This window comes from Choloepus didactylus, chromosome 17 (genome assembly GCF_015220235.1).
Source record: "Choloepus didactylus isolate mChoDid1 chromosome 17, mChoDid1.pri, whole genome shotgun sequence".
NCBI classification, from domain to species: domain Eukaryota; kingdom Metazoa; phylum Chordata; class Mammalia; order Pilosa; family Megalonychidae; genus Choloepus; species Choloepus didactylus.
This window is the reverse complement of record NC_051323.1, coordinates 63,882,350-63,897,246: the sequence shown is the minus strand read 5'-3', so window position 1 is coordinate 63,897,246 and position 14,897 is coordinate 63,882,350. Positions and strand designations below refer to the sequence as shown.

Below are 14,897 nucleotides of genomic sequence, written 5' to 3'. Positions count from 1 at the left end.
ACTTTTAAATGTAAGTTACTAAAAAATCCCTTTCTTAAGACAAATTTTTGAGATGTATGAAGGCATTTAAATATTAGTAATAATTAGAATATCATAATTCCTTTGCCAGCACAGATTATAAGCATGTATTTGTATTAAGAGTTGTGGTAGTAGGGAATACAAAGTATTTTGGCTCTGATCTTTCTGCCTGAATATAAAGGACAATAGTTTGCTTACAGGGAAAATTTCTTTGTGATAAATATTTCTGTTTGAATATTGTCTTAATTACACTATGTCTCAAACATATTCAATGTACTGTAGGTAAATACGAAATAAATTTAGAAATATTACAATAGGGTTGTTAACTGTTAAAGGTGCTATTTAAATGTCTTTATTCACCATCCTCAAAGCTTGCAACATTTTTAGTTATCTTAACTAATGTTTGGTGTGCTTCCTCCTTGCCTTTCCATCTCGATTGAGGGGGGGTCTCTTTAAACTGTATTGTTTTATATATGTCTGTTGGCTGTATACTCTAACTTATTGCAGAAGTAGGCTGAAATAAATCACAAATATTAGATTATAGGCATTTTAGAGCCTTAATATGCTAGAAGAGGAAGGTACTTCAGACCTCAGATCCCGTATATTTCAGATGAGGAAAGTAAAGCATAGGGCTTTCAGAGATCATTCTGACTTTGGCAGAATTAATATGAGACCCCCAAACTCCTGATGACCTAGTATTATATACCTTCTATAAATGAGACATTCAGTTTTTATGGGCTTATTATTTATAAAACAGAAGACAAATACTCTTTATGCTGGATTAATGGAATTTCAGATGTTTCCTAAAATCTTAATTTTGGCTGGATGCTTGTTTCAGATTATAAAGCAGTAACTATATAACTATGTGTGGGTTAGTATAGATACTTCAACATCCTATTTTTAAAAATGATTTTTGGCATGTTTTGATATAGTATTGATAAGGAATCTTTCATGTCAGCTTAATAATACTAAGGAAGTTCAGAATTGGATGCATTTTGTAACTTTTACCTTCTTCAGAGAAATAACCAGCAGATAAAAGCTTCAGAAGGTTCTATCCCCATTCTCCTCGTTTTCTGGCTTAAGCTTTGATGTTCAGTATATATCAGTGAAACACTAAATTGTTCTTTTTCCTTTTGTTAGTAGAAAACAAAACACTTCCATTTGGATTTGGAAATAGTACAGGGTTGTCATTTGCAGACTTGGCTTCCAGTAATTCTGGGGATTTTGCTTTTGGTTCTAAAGGTAAGATCAAAAGGAGAGATTTTAATGATACAGAATCAGACGTAACTAAAAGAACTAGTCCTTTGTCACAGTGTTGTAACAACTTCGAAAATTCAATTCCCTTCTCCATTTGGCTAGTATATTATTTAATTACTGTGTTTGTATATTATTTTTAATAACATTTTATTAACATAACCATAAAAGTTTTCTCTGAGTTAAATATAAGTCATGCTGGTACTGTTTTCTACCTGGAAATGTAGAACTATCCTTTTAGTTTTTTAATAATCTTGATTTTTTGGTAGCATTGTTCTTTCAATTAACTTTTAGATTTGATTTGTTAATCTTTTAATATTTGTGCATCTATATTTTTTACTGAGATGATTTTGTAGTTTTCTATTTTTGTACTATTTTTGATCTTTGTGCTAGCTTACCATGGTAATAATTGGTGAGCTTTTGCAAAATCTTTTCCAGTGGTTTTTTCTTAGTTTTAATTCATTTAGGTAACAATAATTCATTCCCTTAATTGTTTCAGGTTTACTGGCATAAGGCTGTACATTATATTTTCTCATTCTTGTAATTTCTTCCCTGTGTATAGTTAGAATGTTCTCCTCTCCCACATATTTACATGTGTTTCAAAGCTCCTCACACTGAAACATATAAAACTTTGAAATTACTTTTAGAGAGTATGCTGAAATTCATGGTTTTGATGGGTCAAAGCTGCTTTATTTTTAAAATTTTTTAATAAAATATCCTGAAGTCACAGGGTAATAAGCAAATTTAATAGAATAGATGTGTTGATTCAGAAAAAAAATTGCCATATAAGAGTTGACTTATTTGGCTGATTGTTACTCAATGTAACCTTTACAAAGTAGGCAAAAACTGAAATTATCTGAAAATTTTGTAAAATGTGAAGATTCCTATGAAAACTTATTAGGATATAGCCAAAATTGACTGCAGGGGATTTATAGTTTCAAATACTATTTTTAACAAGAATATAAATCAAGTAAACTAAGCATTCAACACATAAGAACTAACAAAAATAACTAAAAAATGTTAGTGGGTAGGGCTTATTAAAGCAAGTCTCCCTCATAATCATTTTGAGTTTGCCTGTTTCACTCTTAAGTGTGCAATGTTGCTATTGAAAAGGTTACAATAGATAACACTGCTTAAATATCCTATTTTATCAGATAAAAATTTCCAGTGGGCCAACACTGGAGCAGCCGTGTTTGGAACACAGTCAACCAGTAAAGTTGGCGAAGATGAAGATGGTAGTGATGAAGAAGTAGTTCATAATGAAGATATACATTTTGAACCAATAGTGTCATTACCAGAGGTAAATATTAGGGAATGAAAATCTTACCAATAACTGATTTCTCATTTTACGTTTAAAACACATAGGCTTAATTTGTAGGGCTACTTTATTTGCATTTCTTTCCGAGTATTTACAGTTTGAAATGGAAGCTCTGTGTTTATTAGAAGTCCATCCTTTTCTTTAAATACAAATTGTTATCTTTGCCAAAGTTTACATATAAATGTTGCTTGGTAAATTCTCTATGAAATGGTTGGTTAGAACTGAAATATTTCCCCTTGTTAGAATATAATATTTGTTTTGACAGCATAATTCTAGAAGCAAAAAACAATATCTAATCTCCTACTTGCAAAAGTCTTCTTAATAAAAGATTACATCTCCATTTCTGGACAAGTTTGTTGTTTTTAGGCAAATTACTTTGTAGTTTTTCAGTCTCAATCAGTAGTTAATGTATCTCAAAAACAGTACTTTCCAAAGCTCTTCTCCTATAAAGGCATTTAATTTCTCAAAGGAGGAGGAATACTCTGTAAGAGACAAATGATATTTAAAGACATCAGATCTTCACTGCTTCATCCAAATTAAGATGCATTCCTATTCTTAGGTCTTGATACTGCACTTCAAATTCTGTTAATGTTATTACAAAGAAAATAAATTTAATATATCTTAAAGAATTTGTATCTTGTAATTTGCTATGAAATTTGTTATAAGCAGCACCTTATTGATATTTTCATGTGTTATCATAGGTAGAAGTAAAATCTGGAGAAGAAGATGAAGAAATTTTATTTAAAGAGAGAGCCAAACTTTATAGATGGGATCGAGATGTCAGTCAGTGGAAGGAGCGTGGTGTTGGAGATATAAAGATTCTCTGGCATACAGTGAAGAATTATTATAGGATCCTAATGAGAAGAGACCAGGTCTTTAAAGTGTGTGCAAACCATGTTATTACCAAAACGATGGAATTAAAACCCTTAAATGTTTCAAATAATGCTTTAGTTTGGACTGCCTCAGATTATGCTGGTGAGTTTCTGTGTTCAGATGCTATTTTTCATTTTTTGGACTTCTCTAAAATCCATAACAAACACATAAAATAGTTTAGAACAATTATTTTAATACTAAATTCACTGCCTTTTTTTTTTTTTTAAGACGGAGAAGCAAAAGTGGAACAGCTTGCAGTGAGATTTAAAACTAAAGAAATGGCTGATTGTTTTAAGAAAAAATTTGAAGAATGTCAACAGAATTTATTGAAACTTCAGAAAGGACATGTATCACTGACAGCAGAATTGTCAAAGGAGACAAATCCTGTGGTGTTTTTTGATGTTTGTGTGGATGATGAACCTCTAGGACGTATAACCATGGAATTATTTTCAAACATTGTTCCTCAAACTGCTGAGAACTTCAGAGCATTATGCACTGGAGAGAAGGGCTTTGGTTTCAAGAACTCCATTTTTCACAGAGTAATTCCAGATTTCGTTTGCCAAGTAAGTATTAACTTTGTATCGTAATCAAAGCTTAGAAGAATGTCTTACATTACCTTGGGAAATTTGAGAAATTGGCCTTGCCTTCATCCTGTAGTTTCCTAAAGATTTCCTACCTTTCCACATGGTAGCGCCACACACTCACACGCACACACCTCTCCAACAATAACGTTTAACCTGAAAAAGCTTAACTTTGGCTAATCCCTTGAAACTTGCTAGACACTGAGGGTGGGAAAAAGACCTTTTCATTTTCCTTTCAAAAATGAAAATTCTTAGTTTTCAAACCACATTCTTAAAGTAGGTGAACTTTTAGAATTTATCCTGTATTGATAAGTTCTGTGTGTATTTTAATGTTTCGTTCAGGATTCCTATTAACTGAAATATATTTTCAGGGGGGAGATATCACCAAACATGATGGAACAGGAGGACGGTCCATTTATGGAGATAACTTTGAAGATGAAAGTTTTAACGTGAAACATACTGGTCCTGGCTTATTGTCAATGGCCAATCAAGGACGAGATACCAATAATTCTCAATTTTTTATAACACTAAAAAAAGCGGAACATTTGGACTTTAAGCATGTAGTATTTGGGTTTGTTAAGGATGGCATGGATACCGTGAAAAAGATTGAATCATTTGGTTCTCCTAAAGGGTTGGTTAGTCGAAGAATTAGTATCACAGAATGTGGACAGATATAAAATCATTGTTTTTCATAGTAAATTTAATCTATATAAACAGTTAAATTAAAGCTTAGCTGTTACACTATGGTAATTATGTTCAGCTTTTAAAAATGAACGTTTCCAATGTATAAATGTAAAATTGCAGCTTATAGCTGTTGTCATTTTTTAATGTGTTATAATTGACCTTGCATGGTGTGAAATAAAAGTTTAAACACTGGTATATTTCAGGTGTACTTGTGTTTATGTACTCCTGACATATCTCTATTAAAATGGAGTAATACTAATCTTGTTAAAAGCAATAGACCTTCTCAAACTCTTGAAAGAATATGATATATGCAATTTAATTTTAATTCCTTTTTTGATATTTGGACTTCCTGCATGGATATACTTACCCTTTGAATAAAAGGACCACAACTTGGATTTTTTTTTTTAAGATATGAAATATATTTCATAATCTTAACTATTGGCATGCTCACTTGTGTACAGAAACTCATTTATGAATGGGTAGAGCCACAGAGGGTAGAGAATTAACCTAAGTGCTCTTCCATAATTCTTCCAGTTATAAATTAATTTTTAAGTGGGATACCTTCTTTTCTTAAAATATGTAGCTTCCTGTGTCCTTTTACATTTTAAACAAGTTATTTCCTTTGTTTTTCTTTTTCTTTTTTAAGCTGTCATCTGTCTCTACTACCTCAGAAACTACAGCTTAGTTCTGATATAGAACTTGACTTTTTTCCTTGCAGTATTGTGATAAAATATGAATATTTTTTAAAAAAAGGTCTATACCATGTTCTTTGGTTAAAGATTTGCTTTATACTAGATTGTTTCAGTACCTTTTTCTGGTGAATTTTGTAGCAGAAATAAAGTGACATTGTAACAGCCGTGACATTTTAAAAAAACTCATTACTTGTGCATCTAGTTGTCTGTTCATCTATTCCAGTACCAGACATAAAGATGACAAAGATCAGTATACTCTAGCTGCCATATAATTTCCAGAGCTCTCAATGAAGTGACTCTTCAAGTTCTGATACACATTGAAAATGTATTTAGAAATGGATGACTAGTGTCAAAAGTTAAGCAAACTAATTAAAAGAAGGGGATGTTCTCATCAGCTTACCCAATATAGAACTACAAAGAATCCATGGAGAACACAAAATTTCACGTACTCCAATCATAGACTGTTTTCCTCCTCCTGTGTTCTTCCCAGTACAATTATTTCATTTTGGTTAGTAAGAAAGGACAGTGGGGGTAATTCCCTGTTTCTTGGGAATTTATAAATGGGGTATCTTATATTAAATAGCTGTTCAACCATCAGTCAAATGAAGGGAGAGGTGTTATGTGTGGGTAATGAGTGATGGAATACCATCTCTGTAAACCACTTGGCCACAAACTTACTCCAAACATAGTAATTGAATCACCTGAACCTTAAAAGAAACCATGGACTTAATATATGCACATTTAATATTTTTAATTGGCTTCTTGAGAAACCTAGGTAATATAAGTTGATGTAAAGTGTGTTGTAACTTTTCAGCCAAGACAGCTGATGTCTTTGTCATGATTTTAGAATAAATTCCAAGTAAATGCAAGTGCAATTTAGGATGTTTTTTAAGTCTGATTTCCCTGCTATATTAAAGCATTACAGTTATAAATTAAAATGCTTTAAAAACTCCTGAGACAAAAAAAATTTCATAAAAATGACATGTAAATGGGCTTTTCCAGTATAAGTATTCCAAAGATGCATACATTAAAATCACATTATATACCACATCTTTTTCCTTTACTCATAATTGTAAAAAGCCATGTTCTAAATTAAAAGTGGCTTGAGGCATTTATAACAAAAGCTTGTGTCACATTCCAGGAAAAACCTGTGTGGTTTCTCTAGTTTTGCTGTTTAATTGTTAATGTGGTATAAACCCAAAACCCAAAAATTATCTGTCTGGATTTTATAGTCTCATTAAAAGCTGCTTAAAATAGGAAATAAGGAAATTCATTATTTATATGCTTTAAGTAATACTTTCTGGCAAAAAGTATTGGTTTAAGTAATCTCCAGACAATAGCTACTTTAATAAAGTATTAATCTTACAAAATTTGGGCATTTGAGGACTTTAAAAATAATCCAGAGAATTTAGAATTTGTTAGTCCAGACATGCAGTTGAACAACCTAGAAAAATAAATTGCAATATTATAATCGTATAAATTAGAGAAACCGAGTGGTTAAACAATTATTTCCTTCAATCAGTATAATATAAGTTTTGAAGTTGATAGATCATGCCAATAAATATTGAGCACCTACTAAAGTGCTAGGTACTGACAGAGATTACATTCTAATACTCCTTTTTAACTCTGTTAAACCACATTCTGTTAATCCCACTTCTGGGAACCAGGCCAATGGTTAAGAAAAGTGAGAAGGTAATCTTTGAAATTTCTGTGCTTAGTATCTTGCCATATTGATTTTTTCTCCTTTACATACAAATATATATATATATATATATTACAGTTAGCAAAGTCCACCTATGATTTAAAAGCAGGAGTATTTTGGCATGAATATACACAAGCTAAAGATGTAATTAAATATAGTGTAGGCATTCGCACATCCCCACGAGTAGTACAGGATAACTGAGAAAGTGGAGAGCCCAGTCGTTTTACTCTACCCTAAGGGTATAGTTAAGTTCTTTTCAGACGGGGCAGTGATAGGGGCCAGATTAGCTTAAAACGGAATCTTTTGAGTTTACAGGCCACTTACCATGATCTCTACGTAGGTTGCTTTTTGGTTCCTTGAAACAACCGAGGTAAAATCCAAGTAGCCTTTTCTCCTTAAGACACTAGGAAGAATAAATTTATCAGCCCAGATAACATACTTGTAAAGGAATCCGAGTCCTTAAATCACTTGGCGGGAAAAACGCTTGTAAGGCGAGGATGGTTTTTAGTACTTAGAAAGAAGGGACACTCAGGGAGTCCCACTGACTTCGGCACCGCTTCCTTAAGGCCGCGGGTCCTGCGTTACGCGGTTTTGCCTCAGCAGCAGTATAGCCAGCTGCACACTGAGCGCCGTGCCGCGGCTAGGAGCGCAATATCCGCCGCCGCGAGTACAGCGAACGTGCATACCGGAGAGGCCGGACGTATGCCCTGCGTCATGACGCACATCCGCTGTCGCGAGCTCCGCCCCCTGCCTCCGTTGCCGCGGGTTTGAACGCTGTTCCCGGGGAGGCAACGGTGACTACGGCAAGTCATGGAACCCAGGGTGGTCAAGCCGCCTGGTCAAGATTTCGAAGTTGAGCGTCTTAAAAGTCGCTACGGACTAGGGGGCAGCTGCCCCGCAGAGGTGAGGCCGCCGCCGCTTCCACTTCCCTATCCCGGAGCCCCCAGTCCTCGCCTTCGTCGCCTTCTCTTCGCGACGTCGGCCGCACCTCTCAGGCTCTTGGGAGAAAACCGTCCCTTAGAGTCAAAAAGGTTCATTCCTAGCAGTGTAAATTAGACAGCCTTAACAGCTCTGCCCCTATGCGTTTCCGGACCGAGGCTGCAGGTGGCCGTGGATCGGAGCACCCGGGGCCTCTTCCCCAGAAAGTTTTAACTGGCAGCTTTAAGACCAAAGCTATCAACTCTCCTCGAGGCATTTAAAAGTTTAGAGAGTTGTGCCTACGCGTCGCCGAAAAAAGGTCTAGTGAAATTTAGCTTGTGGGAGAAAAGTAATTTGAGACCACAAAGTTGTAGATGTCTCGGTGCTTGGCGGATACAGCTCACATACGTAGGTAAAACAAGTTTTCTATTAAAAAAAAAAAACCTCCTTCACCATAAAATTAAAAAATTTTTGCTTATACAAAGGTTGGTATGGCATTGTAGAAATAATTTTTGGAACTTTTATTTACAGTGTCTTGAGAGGAGTTTAAAAAAAATTAATTCATTTTCTAAGCTTGTTTTGAAATTATGGCAAACGTACGGAAAGAATAGTACAATGAACTCCCTCGTACCCCTTTCACCAGGATTCACCAATTTTTAACATTCTATCACGTTTGCTTTACCATTCCCTCTATTTCTCTCTTCCTTTCGCTTTCACACACATGCACAGTTCTTTTCCCGTGAACTATTTGATGGTATTTTGCAACCATTATGCCGCTTTACCCTTAAATATACGTACGTCAATGTATTTTTCTTTATGAGGACCTCACACTAACAGATTGCACCACTGGAGCTCCTATGTGTTTTTCCTAATAGGGCATTGTCATTTATAACCACAGTAAAATTATCAGGAAATATATTCAAATTTCACCAATATTTCTGTAAAGTCCTGTATAGAAAACATTTTCCTGGCTCAGAGTCAATCCAAGTAATGTGATTTCATTTAATTGTCTCTTTTGTTGCCTTTACTCTGGTACAGCTTCTCAGCTTTATTAAAAACAAGGGTCTTTAATAACGTTGATGTTTCTGAGAGCAGAAGATTATTATTTACTTGAATGTTCCTCAGTTTGGATTTGTCTGATAGTTCTCTCATGATTAGATTCAGGTTGTGTATTTTGGGCAGGAATGTATACATGAGTGATGTCTGGCTTTCTAAGGCTCAAGATGTTGGTTTGTCCCATCCTTTGATGATGTTAACTTTCATCATTTAGTTAAGGTAATGCTTACTAGGTTTCTCTGTTGTAACCTTTGTAATTTTATCTTTGTAAATATATAATTTTTGAGGAGCTATTTTGAGGCTAAATTGATTCTTAGTATACAAATTAAATATGTCGTCATATTTTTTTTTTTTTTAGTATGATTTTGATGAGGTTAAATGTAAGAGAAGATCTCTGCCCTACTCAGGTAAGCCAATAGAGTACTTTGTATATTTGGGAGTTTTGAAAACTACACCCCTTTCTTTAACAAAGCACATCCTGTATACTTTACATACCCACAGATCTCCGATACTATCTTTGAACCTCCTACAAAGCAAAATTATTTTTAAAATAATTTTTCAAGCTAATAATTTAAATACAAACGTATGTTTTTTACTGTCTTAAAGATCTAATAGATATAATGCTCCTTTTTATATTGGAGGTTAAAAGAACTTTGTTTTCATAATTCCTAAAATTGTGAATAACCTCAAAAACGTCAAACTCTGGGAAATATACAGTTGTTTAATTTGTCCCAAGTATAAATCTGGGGAAACTTTTCCATACCTCTCAAGGACACTCTCAAGGACATTTTCTTTTACTTACTGAAATTTGGCAATAGATCTTATTCAATTACCTATATCCGAAGGCTGTTTATATTTTAATAATTTGTTTATTGTGATTACTGTTACAAAGGTATTGTTGGAGAAAAAAAAATTAATCTAGGAATTCTCTCAGGACAAACATGGCCTATTCCACAACGTTTCCTCTGTGCGTAATATTTCTGTTTTCTAGGCCCAGTAGAAAGAACTCTAAACCAAGCCCACCCTCCCCCATCTTTCTGCTCTCAACTCTTCCCCCATAGATGCCTTAGCTGGTTGGGCCCTCGGGGGCAGGAATAGGTGACACAGAGAGAATGAGGCCTGGTTTTAAAAGTTTCAAATGAGGGCATTGGGATTTAAGACCTTAAGAAGTGTTGATGAGAGTTCCTATGCCCTTCCTTTAATAGTTCCAATTATTAGATCTATTTCGTCTAAAGCTATGACACAGACAATTGGAAAAGTCTTTGCCTTTTCAGATGGGTGTCTTTCCATTGTCCAGGTTTGTTTACAGTAATTACAGATACCAAGGCTTTGAAACCTGATGCCTAGAGGATTTTTAAAAATTTTTCTCTGGGACTTCAGGAGTACTTTTAATAATAATAGTAATAATAATAATAGTAATATATATGCTTATTTATCTTTAAGTAGTTCAAGAGTGGCACTCTTTTAAGAATTTTTGTTTGCCAATTTAGTATTACCATCCAGAGATAGAAAAATATATATTGCACAACAGGTACAAATAAACACAAAAAACCCAGAAACAGAAATAAAAAACTCACTGATTTGAACCCTCCTTTTTCATCTCTTTCTGGTATACTTGAATATTAGTCCAATTTGGGCTTCCTGCTTTCCTGATCTGTTGGCCCCACATTTATAGGGTGGACATGGGCAGATGAAAGAGTTAATAAAGACTATTAGATCCTCTGGATTTGAATCAGGGAGGACATTTTTCTTTTCTCCACTAAGTTTTCCAGGTAAAATTTTACATTTTTTAATCAACATTGATTGCTGGGAGAGACAAATAAAGGATTGACCATACATCGTCTCATCCCATTTCTGCTTTCTTTTGCAGAACAACTCTAACTTTAATACAGCATTCTTTTCTGTAGAGGCATTCTCAGGCCGTTTCTCTCCTGAGTCTAAATCATGTTGAGGCCATACTATATACAGAAATAACTGTTTTTTTCATAGGCTCTTAACTAAAATCTTTCTAATTTTTCAAAATACAGTCTAAAGGCCTATATTAAGGAATTTCATTAGAATTAGAATTTCCCATTTTAAAGAATTTCTGTAATCTAACCAATTAAAACACATGAACAATACAAATGCAGTAACACAACTAACGAATTTAAGCAGATGCTTTACACTTACTATATATTTAAGTAACACACCAGTTAATAGCTAGACTGAACACACCAATTAACAATTAAACAGGCATTAAATACTTAACTATACCTAAGTAAAACACCAGTTAACAGTTAAACAGGCGTACTTAATTCCATTAAATAACAATTGTTGGATTACTTATTTTCCAGGAGTATACTCAACAGATAAACTCAGGACAAGGCCTTGAACCCCATACAGAATGGTACGCAGAAAACAGAAAGGTGTAGAGGTTAGAGCAAGGGGGATCATTCTGGAAATGGGACCCAGGGCCTCAAAGCTAGGTCCAGAGGACTTGAACCACCGTACTAACTTTCCTTGATGACCCGCTTACCCCGTCAGATGTCCCGATTTTGAACTTCAAACTGTTTCTCTCTTTGAAACCTTTTAAGGCACCAAGGGTATGGAGTGCCGGCAGAGTAGAGGAAAACCCAGTTGCCAAGCCTCTAGACTTAAAAGAGTCTAGCAGCCGCAAAATGCTTGATTTCCACATTTACCTGTCCTGCTGAGGCTCCAGAATTTTAAGCAGTTGGACTCCTTGCTTCTTAGGAATCTTTGTCCCTTTCGGGTTGCCAAATTTATACCAAACAAAAGGAGTGGGTTCTCTGCCCAGTGCACTTAACAGCCAATCCATGACAGTGGGGTTTCAAAGAAAGAGTTTGATGCTACTCATGAAGCAGGAAATTCGATGGTCTATCAGCCCAAAAATCTGTCTCCCTGAGTTTAAGGAATTCAGTGATTTTATGGATTCACACAGGACTGAGACTAAGCTAGAATGACCATTACAATAGTAAGTGTAAACAGCACTGAGACTAGGCTATCATATCCATTACAACAGAAAGTATAAACAAGGGCGAGACTAGTTGAGTTTCAGTAATTACAGGTATTAACTTCGGCCTATTCTATGATTAGAAAGAAAAACACCAGTATAATGATTCTGTAATCATGAGAATTTGTTAATCCTTAATTTCTGTTACAATACTAACCTTTTTTTAGTCTGTTAATGAATTAACAGTAATCATGATTTCTTGGGGAACTGTCAGAGGTCTTTAAAAATCTAACTTAATGAGTTATTTTGGTGTTTTCCTTTATAGTATTTCTACCTTTGAAGATGTTAAAAATTAAACACAGTATATTGGGTAAAGAGAACTAATTGCTGTTTTTCAAGGCATAAGCTTTTCCACATTATTAGGGTAATAATTATTTCACTAGAGGAGGAATTTATCAAATAAATGTACTTGAAAAAATAATTATACTCTCGGATTGGGTGGCTGGGAACTTCATGTGTAATCCGTAACTGTTTATATTTAATTTCTCTATTATGGTAACATATATATGTTTACCATTTAAACCATTTTAAAGTTTATAATTCAGTGCCATTAATTATATTTACAATGTTATGCTGCCGTCCAGTATGGTCCATTACCAAAACTTTTTCATCACCCAAAACAGAAACTCTACCTGTTAAGCAACGACTCCTTATAACCTCTCCCCCAGCCCCTGGTAACCTGTACTCTACTTTCTGACTCTATGTACAAACTTATTTTAGGCATTTCATATAAATGGAATCATACAATATTTATCCTTTGTCCTGGCTTAATTCCCTTAACATAATGTTCTCAAGGCTCAACCATGTAGCTGCATTCCTTTTTTATGGCTGAATAATAGCCCATTGTATGTATATAGCACATTTGTTTATCCATTCATCTGTTGATAGTCTTGTGTTGTTCCCACCTTTTGGCTACTGTGAGTAATACTCTCATGAGCATTGGTGTACAGTTATCTATTTGATTCATTTCTTTTGGGTATATACTTAGGAGTGGAATTGATAGGTGAAAAATAATTCTACATTTAACTTTTTGAGGAATTACCATACTGTTTCCATAACAGCTATACCGTTTTACATTCCCACCAGTGATGTATGAGGGTCCCAATTTCTCTGTATCCTCGCCAACACTTGTTGTTTTCTGTGTTTTTGTTTTTTTTTAAACAAGAGCCATCCTCATGAATGTGAAATGCAAATCATTGTAGTTTTGATTTGCATTTCCCAAATGACTAATGATGTTGAACATCTTTTTATGTTCTTATTGGCCATTTGATATCTTCTTTGGAGAAATGTCTATTGAAGTCCTTTGCACATTTTAAAAATTGGGATATTTATCTTCTTGTTATTGAGTTGTAGAAGTTTTTTATATATTCTAGATATTAAAGCTCATCAGAAATGATTTCTAAATACTTCCTCCTATTTTTTTCCATTTTTTTTATTGTGAACTTTAACATATATACATAACAGTGATAACTTTCGATATATGATTTCAAAAGTAGTTAGAGAACAAATCTCAAAGAATGTCATGGGTCACAGTTCCACAACTTCAGCCATTTCCATTATTGTATATAACATACATATAGAAAGGTGTCATCTCTCGATGTACAGCTCAACAAGCAGTCATATAGGTAATTTCAAAAATTGTTATAGGTTACAGTTTCACAATTTCAGTTCTTTCCTTATTATGCAATACGAGGTATATACAGAAGGGTGAAGACCTTCAAGGCATAATTCAATGAGCAGCTATCGAGCGAATCCCAAGGGATGCTATAGGCTACAGTTCTATGGTGTCAATTAACTCCTTCCAGCCATCCCAACACCCCAGCATCCAAAAATATATATATAATTATATAAAGTTTCAGTATTCATAGACCTTTGTTCAATCTTATCTTGTTTGTTGCTACCCCTTCCTCTCACTTAATCTCTTTCTCCATCTTCAGGGGTGTCTAGGCAGTGAGCACCCTAACTTGTTTGTATTAAAAGGGGGTGTCGACAGTATGGGGAAGGGAGCCACATCTGATAGTTGATCTTAAAGAGGCTGTTGCCTCTGGATTTTAGAACTTGTCTGGTATAGGAGCACTCTAGTGGATTTAAGTTTCTGAAAGTTATAACTTAGTGAGTGCATCTTTTATAGAATATCAGGTAGAGACCTAGGTATTTGGGGGCTACTTTTGGTAAGGGCATGGCATGCTGTTCCAATTGGAATGTCTAGCTGGAGCTTGCCTAAGAGGAACCTCCAGGATAGCCTCTTGACTCTTATTTTCTCCAATTCTTTTCACTTTCTTAATAATGTCCTTTGATTCACAAAAGTTTTTGGTTTTGATGAAGTCAAATTTATCTGTTGTTTCTTTTGTTACTTGTGTTTTTCATGTCATATCTAAGAATCAATTGCCAAATACAAGGTCATGAAGATTTGTTTTCTTCTAAGAGTGTTTTTGGGTTTGGCTCATATATTTAGATTGTTGATCCATTTTATGTTAATTTTTGTATCTGGAATGAGGTGTAGAGGTCCAATTTCATTCTTTTGCATGAGGTATCTAGTTTTCCCAGCACTTTTGTTGAAGAACTCTTTCCCTATTGAGTGGTCTTGGCATCCTTGTCGAAAATCAGTTGGCCATAGATGTGAGAGTTTATATCTGGACTCTCAATTCTGTTCATTGATCTATAGGTTTACCTTACACCAGTACGACACTGTTTTAATTACTGTGGCTTTGTATTAAGTTTTGAAGTGGTAAGTGTAAGACCTCTAGCTTTTGTTCTTGTTTTTCCAGATGGTTTTGGCTATTTGGGTTCC

At 34.5% G+C, this 14,897-nt stretch overlaps 2 protein-coding genes and 1 long non-coding RNA gene across 15 annotated transcripts in view; 2 read left to right on the top strand and 1 right to left on the bottom strand.

The window, feature by feature from the left end:
* The window catches only part of RANBP2 (RAN binding protein 2), a 69,083-nt gene extending 63,477 nt beyond the window's left edge, over nt 1-5,606 (top strand). For 2 of the 3 annotated variants that reach the window (XM_037807141.1, XM_037807140.1), the window contains exons 25-29: nt 1,159-1,260; nt 2,427-2,572; nt 3,292-3,565; nt 3,692-4,026; nt 4,416-5,606. In XM_037807141.1, coding sequence (XP_037663069.1) covers nt 1,159-1,260; nt 2,427-2,572; nt 3,292-3,565; nt 3,692-4,026; nt 4,416-4,721 — 1,163 coding nt within the window. In that variant the 3' untranslated portion in view covers nt 4,722-5,606. The remainder of the gene's footprint in view (nt 1-1,158; nt 1,261-2,426; nt 2,573-3,291; nt 3,566-3,691; nt 4,027-4,415) is intronic. The other variant, XM_037807142.1, reaches the window with a different exon arrangement.
* LOC119512470 lies at nt 301-7,750 on the bottom strand. Its single transcript, XR_005212387.1, has 3 exons — nt 7,447-7,750; nt 2,895-3,072; nt 301-1,254 (listed from the first exon to the last, which is right to left on the bottom strand). It is a non-coding gene; the product is annotated as an uncharacterized LOC119512470 (long non-coding RNA).
* A 105-nt stretch (nt 7,751-7,855) lies between these two features.
* The window catches only part of CCDC138 (coiled-coil domain containing 138), a 121,018-nt gene continuing 113,976 nt past the window's right edge, over nt 7,856-14,897 (top strand). For 3 of the 11 annotated variants that reach the window (XM_037807156.1, XM_037807155.1, XM_037807151.1), the window contains exons 1-2: nt 7,868-8,025; nt 9,455-9,503. In XM_037807156.1, coding sequence (XP_037663084.1) covers nt 9,456-9,503 — 48 coding nt within the window. In that variant the 5' untranslated portion in view covers nt 7,868-8,025; nt 9,455. Of the gene's footprint in view, nt 8,026-9,454; nt 9,504-14,897 lie in introns of all 11 variants that reach the window. The other 8 variants (XM_037807145.1, XM_037807146.1, XM_037807150.1 and 5 more) reach the window with 5 other exon arrangements.